The sequence below is a fragment of the Dermochelys coriacea genome, chromosome 18 (assembly GCF_009764565.3).
Source record: "Dermochelys coriacea isolate rDerCor1 chromosome 18, rDerCor1.pri.v4, whole genome shotgun sequence".
Lineage (NCBI taxonomy): Eukaryota > Metazoa > Chordata > Testudines > Dermochelyidae > Dermochelys > Dermochelys coriacea.
In genome coordinates this window covers 5,857,607-5,867,113 of record NC_050085.1, presented here as the reverse complement: position 1 = coordinate 5,867,113, position 9,507 = coordinate 5,857,607, and the positions used below count along the sequence as shown (strand labels likewise).

Here is a 9,507-nt window from a genome sequence, read left to right as displayed (position 1 = left end):
CATGCTCCCCCCAGCCCCGGGGAATCGATAGCCATTGAGTCACCTCCTCAATGCCCATTCCTTTCCCAATCCAGGATGGATCCTTGAGCCCCGGCAAGCCCCTGCAGGCAGCTCTCCGGTCAGCCCTTCTCCGCCAGCCCCCGATTCCTCGCTGGCCCCAGCCCCTACCTCGCGCCAAGAGATGGCCCCGACGATCCGTCCCAAGGAGGTGACGAAGACACGCTGCATGTTCAGCAGTTCAAACAGGTTGTGAGCCTGGAAGGGAATGAGAAGCGAGTGTGACGTGGGAGGGCAGCGCCGTCCAGTTCTCGGCAGAGCCCCCCCCGCGCCCGTCAGTTCTCTCTTCACATGGAGATGGCAGGGCCCACACAAGCCTGGAGCTGCCCAGAGCCCTTCCTCCCAGGCCCTCTTCCTGCCCAGTTACCTGATGCAGAGATGTCCAAGGTGACAGCTGGAGGGTTATTGGCTCGATGGTGCAGTCGTCCCCCAGTGTCCCGTTGGAGCGAGGCTGTTGGGGAAGACAACGGGGGGTGGGCATTGACAGGCCTGAGGAGGCCATCGCAGTGGTACCGCTTTCGAAGAGCACTCTCGGGGGTGTGTCCCGCCCACGCGCTGCCTCCCATGGGGACAGCCCGGGGACAGGACTCGGTGAAGTGCCTTTGCGGTCGGATACCTTACAGATTACAAGGTGCTGCCCCTTTAAGAGGGTGGAGCCTCAGCAGTGGGCGTGGTCTCAGCAGGGTGTCAGTGGTGATATTGGCGTAAGGTTGAACGCCCCCCCGCCCCCCCCAAGCCTCTTGCAGACTGGTCTCTCCGAAGGGGTACGGCTCCGGGAGGGCCACGGGTGCGACATGGAGCCACCCCGCGGTCTCGGAAGGAAACTGGGATTGACCCGTGGTGACCACCTGCCCTGCCCTGGCTAGACTGGAGCAAGCGCCCTAATGGACTGCACTGAACAATCCGTCCCAGGCGGCCGGGGCCGAAGAGCCTCTCCCATCACTAAGGTGGGGCTGACCGGATGGAGGGGACAACCTGCAGCCTCTAGCCCAGGGATCTCACCAGTTCCCTCCCAGTCTCGTTCCCCTAAACTTCCACCTGCTCTGTGCTAAGAGCTGCTGGCTGGAGGGGCCATGTGGACAGCAGGGGGATGAATTCTCTGAACCTACCTTCTCCCCTGGCTCCTGGGGGGACGGCTTGGCTTCATCGTGGGTCTGGAGGTACCTGATCAGCTCAGCTCTTTGCACCATGCCCACCAGCATTAAAGAGTCTGTGGGGGAAGGAGACAGGAGATGGGAGGAGGAGCTGGGTGGGTGGCTCAGATCCCTGGCACTGGCTGACCACTTCATGGTCAAGGGCCCAAGCTGATGGCACATCTCTGCCCACCATGAGGGCTGTGTCCAGGGAGGCAGCTCCATGCCGTGGGCTCCGTTAAGCCATGGATGCTCCTCCGTGAAGGTAAGGCTGCTCATGTCACTGGCTTGCTCCCGCCCATCCAGCCTGGGGCTCTCAGTAGCAAGAAGAAACGCCAGCCATGTCAATCAAAGGGAACCGCTCCGGGTGCTCCATTCCTGCCAGACTAGGAAGCAGGCCTGTCTCTCGCTGCCCAGGGCAGCAGGGCCCAGCTCCAGGGGAAAGGGAGAGGGGTGGGGGAAGGAAGGAGAGACAGAGATGGCCATGGGGCTGAGGGACAGAGAGGAGAAGCGGAAGGGCCAGCAGGACCCATGGCCCCATCTCTGGGCACTGTGCGGCGTGGTAACCTGTGCTCTCCACAATGGGGTACTCCAGGTCGTCGGTAGAGGTCACGACACTGAGGATCTCCTCAAAGCTGGCGCCCTTGGCCAGGACTGCAAAGTGGGTGTTCATGAACTGGTCAGTGGTCACCCTGTAGGAGCTGGGGGTAGAAGGGCCAAGGGTCAGCCAGGCAAAAGGGGAGAGAGCTCTCCTCTGACCCAGCACCGAGGCCTCTGGACAACCATCACCACCGGGGGCTGGTGTAAGGAAGAGCCAGGAACCTCAGACTGATGCAGGGATGGCGTGGGAGTTGAGGACCCTGTGGTTGATCTGTTGTTAACCCACAGTACACCAGAGCTACTCTCCTGCCTCAGCTCTGCCTTTGTGCCAGGCGCTGCATTCGCTACCCAGCCGCGGTGATGTGGGGCTCCCTCCCCTCTGGCTCTAGCTGCCTGTCTAACCTGCCCCTCTTGCATCACCGCCAACCCAGCGCCAGGCCAGTGGAGACGCCCCTCCCGGGGCAGCAGGTGGCAGCAGCGTCTCCCCAGGGGCTCACCCGATGTGTCGGCTCCTGATCCGGGGCAAATAGGGCAATTTCTTCACGATGATGGTGCCATCGTAGAAGGAGGGCTGGAACTTCTGGGCTATCGCGTTGGCAACCAGCACAGCCAGGATGACGGGCAGGATATGGGTGATCTGCCCAGTCACTTCAAAGGCCAGCAGGGCAGTGGACAGGGTGTGGGTGACCGAGCCCGAAAACGCTGCCGCCCCTGCCAGGAGGACAATACAAAGGGCACTGATCTCTCAGTGCTGTCCAGCGGGGGGGATCTGCCAGGGAGCTCGTGTCCAGCTCCCAGATCCTCCTGCGTCATTCTCAGGCTGTCAAAGCTTGCAAGCCATGGCGGAGCTGTGTCCAGGCCCCCTGAGCTGAAGCTGGGCTCCCAGCACACCAGGCCTTTGGAAAGAGGAATGGGGGAAGGCAGAAAGATCCTGGAGACCACCCCAGAAATATGGGGTAATACACTAAATTCTGGAGCCACCCTGCAAAGGCACCTACCACTGCAGCCTCATTCATTATTCAAAGCCTGTCGCCAGGCTCCTGAGTTGAGGTCCCGTGCTAGAGACTTACCTGCCAGTGCGTAGCCTCCCGGAGTGATGGTGTTAACTACGCCGTCCGACTGGATACCATGGGGGAAGAGAAAGGCGACCACTTCCCCCACCAAACGCCCGATTGCAGCGCCTGGAAAAACATTCACCACTGGAATCCAGCCGCTCAGATCTAAAGGTCAGGGCCTCACGTTCCCCCTCCCAATGGGCCCCTCTGGGACAGAAGCACAAAGGCCCAGAAATTGTCGAGTGTATGTGCCACTGGAGAAGGAACCAAAGTTCCCAGGAGCCAGGGGTGTATCTTGCTGGTCTAAGCACTTGCTAAGCACTTTCCCCTCTCTCTACGACCTTTCTGCCCGGCAAGGGCTCTGAGAGTCGAGAGATCCCAGCAGCCTCCTCTTAGCTCTGAGTGATAAAGGGCTGATCCAGTTGGCAGCCCTTATTCCCTGTTATGGTAATAAGGACAATCAAATGGTCCAATCAAAATGGGTGCAAGGGCAGGGTGAAGCGGTCTCACCATATACAAAGAGCGGCATGAAGTATCCAGCTGGCATCGGCATGGTGGTGGCCAAGATCAGCATCCAGAACTTGAACGAACAAGAGAGCGGGAGCGAGTGAGACATCCACCCACGTGCACCCACTCCAGACATCCCTAGCCCGCGATGGTGGGGGTGGGGTGTCCAGCCACCAAACCAGTTTGCAGAGTCCTCCATCCAGCGGCAGGCCCTGCTCTGCACATACACCCTGCACATTACCATGCCAGGGTGCATAGCCAGACCCTCATCGCCCAGAGGTGACAGCTCTGCCAGGGGACCCAAAAGAAAGCCTTCCCCTGGACTGGCTAGGAGGAGCTGCACTGAGCTGGTCTCAGCTGACCTGGCCAAACATTACATGGGAGATCTGATTCTTCTGGCCCTCAGGTCCTTGCCAGATGACACAGAGAGGGAGCACAGGAGATGCTGGCTACACTTCCCCTTCATAGAATCTCAGGGTTGGAAGGGACCTCAGGAGGTATCTAGTCCCACCCCCTGCTCAAAGGAGGACCAACCCCCAACTAAATCATCCCAGCCAGGGCTTTGTCAAGTCTGACCTTAAAACCCTCTAAAGAAGGAGGAGATTCCACCACCTCCCTAGGTAGGGGGGATCCATTATTGCATTGGCTGGGAATCAAACCCAGGTCAACTGCTTAGAAGGCAGCTACACTCACCACTATACCACCAACACAACTGGTATAAATGGCAAGATTCACTCAAGAGTAACAGGGACATTTCCTCAACAGGAACCAGAGACTTCTCCTCCTAGGCCCTTCACGAGGGCACTCCCCCTCGGTCCAGTGCACATGGCACAACCTTGGAGCCTTCTGGTTATGCAACAGGTGCTGCCACCTTGTATCCCCTATCAGACTCCACTGGGTCCTTGACTTTCCTCTCCCATCTCTGCTCCACAAGGCTGCATGTTCTTGGCTCTCCCTAAAGGATCTAGAGGTTGATCCAGCAAGGGGCTGAGCACTCCCGACTCCACAGAGCACTGAGGTTCCTGTAGAATCTCAATCTCATGGAGACCCAATCTCATGGAGACCTTGACAGGACCAATACCTTCATCACCAGGAACAGCGCCAGGCTGCCATAGATGGTAATTCTGGGCTCCCACCACTCAATCCACAGGTTTTCAGGGTCGACTTGAGGAGGCCTGGCCAGCGATGCGTTCTGGGACAGAAGGCCCCACGTCTGGTTGTCGAAGAGGGAGGTGAGGTGCTCCTTCATGCTGAGCTGGGAAAGGAGGAGACAGGTCAAAGCACTTCCCCGCACAGGAGGAGGAGATGCTGTGAATCACTATCGTGCTCAGACATAGTCTGATTCTCTTATCACCCGCACTGGTGTAAATCAGGAGTAGCTCCATAGATGTCAGGAGAGTGAAGGCGTACAACTGGCCCCAGCCTGCTATACCTACTAGCTGTATTAAGCCTGGAAGACCAGACTGAGGGAAAATACAAGCTTCAGGGGACTGCTGCCCTACCAGAGGGATCTTGGGTGGGAGGCAGAGAGGACCTAGGATGTGGGCTGAGGAGTCTGGAGAGAGGAACCATAGATACAGCCAACCTGGGGAGAAGGTTGGAGTTGGACTTTAGTGAGAAGATGACAATTTACTTTGTTAGTAAAGCCAGACCCCAGGAAGGGGGGAGTTTGTCTCTCCACAGTGTGGCCTGTCTTTCAGAGCTGGTTGGAAAGGTTTCTGCTCTCCACCCTGGAGCGAGTGCTTAGATCCCCACTGGTCAGAGAACAGGCGAGGGGATCCCGAGATAGACCAGTACTTACCCTGGATGCCATGAAGTGCCCCAGGCTGGGAGGGAATGTGATGGAGGCGAGCAGGAGGGCCACGAGGGAGGAATAAATGGGCTTGCTGAAAAAGACAGATCAGTGACATGTAACATCACACGGTGACCCTGGAATGGGGCTCTCTGAACTACAGGGGAAAGGGAGGGTCAGGGAGATGGCAGGTCACACAGGCTGGGTAGCCAAGCTGCAACGGGCCCATGAATTCTCCCCTAGGGTGAAAAGCCAGCAAAGGTTCCGGAGCAGGAGGGAGGTTTCCTTTCCCTCCTGCAGCAGTGGAGGAGACAAACCATCCCCCTGTGGGCAGCGCAGGAGCCGAGCAGGCAGAGAACACTCCAGCCTGGAGCCTTCGCTGCCAACAGTTGGCTAGGAGGGAACAAATAGGCCTGCAGACACCAGTGCCTCTTGGGGACTGAGCCACGGGACCAGGATGGATGTGGTGGGAGATGACATGCAGGGCAGCACGGAGGGTGCTGGAGGGACAAGGAGGGAGACAGGGCCTGGGCAGAGAAGATCTTCGGCCACGCACACGGCTTGCATGCCTCCCGTCCTGCTGCACTTTGGGAACAGCCCCCACTGCCGAGAACACCCCTCCCTTCAGAAGGCCTACTCTGTAGCCAGCAGCTTGGCGGTGATCGTGTTCCTCCGGACGTATCCCAGGAGCCAGCGCTGACAGAAGAGATACGCACAGCTTAGAACCCCACAGATCCCCCTGCAGAGAGAAGAGAACGAAAAACAGGAATTACCCCCCAATTCTCCCCCGAGAGCAGCCGGCGTCCTCCAAGACAGTCAGAGATCTGCATACGGGTGGATTCAAGGGTGATTTCATTACCAGGCATATTCATGGAGTAGCATAAAGAGACCATGAATGTAGCTATTCCTAGGTTTGGCTAGTGACTATCTACAGCACCTCCCAACTCTTCATAGATATCATCCTCACACACCCGGTGCAGTAGGGCACTGCTAGTGTGTCCATTGTACAGATGGCAGAGTGTTGCCTCGGTAAGTTGCCCACAGCAGCCATAGATTTGCCAGGTCCCAGGGCAGCAAGCTATCCACTGGGCTGTCCTCCCTTCCTTTGAAAGTGACACCTCTGCACCGAACAAAAGAAAACCAGACCAGACTGGGCCTGCTCTTACCCAAGCACCATGAAGAAGAACGTCTCTGGGAGATCAAAGGGGAAATCAATCTTAAAATTGGTCTTGAATAGAGCAGTGATGGTTTCTGAGAGAAAGAGTCAAAAATCACGACCATGGACATCCCAAGCCAATTCAACACGTGCCCTCCAGTTCTATTAGCATTAGCCACAGGAGCAGCAGAAGTGCCCTAAAAGTGGGGGGGCCATAGGCGTCCGAACCGTGGCCCCATCCCTGCCTTGCCTCTTCCCCTTGAACCCCCATGCTCACACTGCCTCTTCCCCCGAGGCCCTTCCCCTGCGACATCCCTTCCCTCCAAGACCCTGCCATCCTCTTGCTCCTCTCTGTTCCCGTCGTTCACTCTTACAGCTGGGAAAAGGGGGGGCTGTGGCCACTGGCCCCCCATTCTGGTGCCCCGATTAGCCAATAGGGAGCTGAGTGTATATCACAGACTCCCGTGGTGCTGGCAGCAGCTGGACTGTGCCAGCAGACTGGCCCGAGTGACGCTGGGACAAGGGCAAACCTAGTCGCCATGATGACATGATATTTGCATCCCCAACTTTGCAACAAAGAATGTTACCTCCTGACCCACAGCCTGGCAGAGCCCACCCCACCAGTGGAAGATGATTCCCAGCCATGTGTCGGGGGGTTGTCACCAGCCCTCCTTCTTCCACAGGCCCCACGGACGGGTTCTCAGAGCACAGCTCTGAGGCTAGGGCACCAGCCCAAGCCAGCCAGCAGTGTTGGGGGTTAGCTTGGCTGGCTGCTTTGGATTTCCAGGTGGAAGTATGACAGGTTTCAGAGTAGCAGCCGTGTTAGTCTGTATTCGCAAAAAGAAAAGGAGGACTTGTGGCACCTTAGAGACTAACAAATTTATTAGAGCATAAGCTTTCGTGAGCTACAGCTCACTTCATCCAAATGCATCCGATGAAGTGAGCTGTAGCTCACGAAAGCTTATGCTCTAATAAATTTGTTAGTCTCTAAGGTGCCACAAGTACTCCTTTTCTTTCAGGTGGAAGTAGCATCTCACAGCCTCCTAAGACATGCTAGCAGCATCCGGCATTCTCCCCTGCCGGGTCTCTAAACTGATCATTTCAGTGTGACTCAGACTCTATCCTTTTCTTTGACAGTTTAAAGACCAGGGGAGAAATGAGGTGACTTTTGATGCTCATAAAACTGCGGGAGACAGAAACACATCTGGGTCTCTGCAGTCTGCCCATACACAGCTCTTCCCGGGCACCTCAGCCGTGACCTGCAGTGCCCCCATCTCAGCCCCCGTTCCAGTCCACAGACATGGCTCTGCAGATGCAGCTCAACTCTGATCTGCGGTGGCACCAACGGCATCCAATCATGCCCATGGCCTGCGCTTTTATACTGCGAACAAACAGCCGTTCGAGTCTGGCCTGGCAGAGTCATTTCAGATCCAATGCTGCAAATTGACGCAGGTTATGAGCCTCATTCGCTCTGCCTGGGATGTTTTTGGCTAACGCTACCGGTGGCTTTATCAATTTTTTTCAAGCAGGGCCATGTCTGAAATTGCACCGCTGGGGTCCAGACCGTGCTATAACAGACCATGGTTCTGTCAGCAGCATCCAGGACAAACGATGCATCATGCACTGTTAACAAGCTGATTTTAGCAGGAGACAGGACCAATACTCAGCCCAGAGCCTGCCAGTCTGCTTTCAAAGATCAGTGTCTTTTGCTGGGTTGTTCTGACCTCAGTCAGGGGAAAGATGAATTCTTTTCTAATCCAGGATTTTGTTTAAAAAAAGAAATGTCATTCTGCCTGAATGGAGCACCTTTCATCCTGATGGATAGCAAGCACTCTGCAAACTACAGACTGCTTTACAAAGGAATCTTTCAACCACCATTAAAATGCCGCCACTTCTGGGGAGGGTACAACACGTGACAAAAGCACACCCACAACACTTTTGGGTAGGGAGAGGAGAATACTGTATGCAAGGTGCAGGAGGTATATAGTAAGATAGAATGTAACTAGCTGAGTTCCTTCCCCTTGTTCCTTCTGATTTAAAGAGGACTTTTATCCCTTAGATATTGCGGAGCTGGAACTAATAGGATCCACCCAATCTGACTGCCAGTGTGAATAGCAGAATAACTCTGCACTAAGTAGCTGTAGCTCCTGACACAACCTCCCAGCCAAGGTCTCACTTCCAAGTTCTGACCCAGCCTGATGCCGCTTATCTCATAGGCTCCCAACACAAGGCGGTAGGGCCGGTAGCCTGGAGGGGGGTTATTTCAGTAGGGTGACCAGATGTCCCAATTTTATAGGGACAGTCCCAATTTTGGGGTCTTTTTCTTATATAGGCTCCTATTACCCCCCACCCCCATCCCGATTTTTCACTTTTATCTGGTCACCCTATATTTCAGGGATGGGGCAGCCCAGCTGTGCACATGGATACCCATGTGTGGTTTGACCTTCTCTTCACTTGTGGGCCATCCCATCAGTCCTGGTGCCCCTCTCCGATGGCTCGGCCAGTGCCACTCCCTGTACCTTGTTCACTGTTGAAGACGGCGAGCAGGCGAAACATGAAGGCCCCGCAGGTGGCAGAGAAGAAGCCCCTCCAATAGTCCCTGACCGCAAAGTGGGATGACATCACCTCAATGCTGAACAGGACCCCTGGGGAAATAGAGGTCTCAGGTACTAGGATGGCAAATGAGAGGCAACAACTCATGTTAGGCATCTGAGCAGGCCCTGGGTGAGCTGGATGCCGACAGCAGCCAGAGCAGAGCCAGACTGAGCCAGGTGCTTGTGCCTTATCTCCTGGCAAACTCTCAAGTGCTTATTAAACATTATGCCCTGGGGAAAACATACAGCATCAAGGGCCCAGATCCTCACACCAGGAGTCTGGGCCATTCACAAAGAGGCCTCTTAGACTCCTCCACCTCCAGCACCGCTGATGACGGTGTTACGTGATGGAGAGGAGATGCTGATTTTTGAAGTGCAGAGGAGTCCCCCAAACTGCTGCTGTGAGACCCCTGCCAATTTCGTGTCTCAGTGCCGATGCAGCATGTTACAGAGCAAGGCAGTGTGTGCTTTCACCCTTGGAGACTTTATATTCATTCTTTCTTTGTCAGTTACTTTCTTTAATCTGAAATAAAAGTCCCTTAGGCTGAGCAATACATAGCTGCTGTCAGTGTAGGGGGAAAACACAGCACTGGAGACATAGCAATGCAAGAAG

At 55.7% G+C, this 9,507-nt stretch overlaps 1 protein-coding gene and 1 non-coding gene across 5 annotated transcripts in view; both read right to left on the bottom strand.

Moving 5' to 3' along the window:
• LOC119845134 (chloride channel protein ClC-Kb-like) overlaps positions 1 to 9,507 on the bottom strand; it is a 31,210-nt gene that overhangs the window by 5,879 nt on the left and 15,824 nt on the right. For all 4 annotated transcript variants that reach the window (XR_006276339.1, XR_006276340.1, XM_043499923.1 and 1 more), the window contains exons 8-19: positions 8,820 to 8,945; positions 6,311 to 6,395; positions 5,782 to 5,883; positions 5,154 to 5,238; positions 4,434 to 4,607; positions 3,356 to 3,425; positions 2,861 to 2,971; positions 2,288 to 2,501; positions 1,758 to 1,891; positions 1,167 to 1,267; positions 425 to 508; positions 169 to 255 (exon numbers count right to left, since the gene is read on the bottom strand). Coding sequence is in view for 2 of the 4 variants with exons in the window: in XM_043499923.1 (XP_043355858.1) it covers positions 169 to 255; positions 425 to 508; positions 1,167 to 1,267; positions 1,758 to 1,891; positions 2,288 to 2,501; positions 2,861 to 2,971; positions 3,356 to 3,425; positions 4,434 to 4,607; positions 5,154 to 5,238; positions 5,782 to 5,883; positions 6,311 to 6,395; positions 8,820 to 8,945 (1,373 nt within the window). In the remaining 2 variants the exon portion in view is untranslated. The remainder of the gene's footprint in view (positions 1 to 168; positions 256 to 424; positions 509 to 1,166; positions 1,268 to 1,757; positions 1,892 to 2,287; positions 2,502 to 2,860; positions 2,972 to 3,355; positions 3,426 to 4,433; positions 4,608 to 5,153; positions 5,239 to 5,781; positions 5,884 to 6,310; positions 6,396 to 8,819; positions 8,946 to 9,507) is intronic.
• TRNAR-UCU lies at positions 3,991 to 4,062 on the bottom strand. The gene has a single exon. It is a non-coding gene; the product is annotated as a tRNA-Arg (tRNA).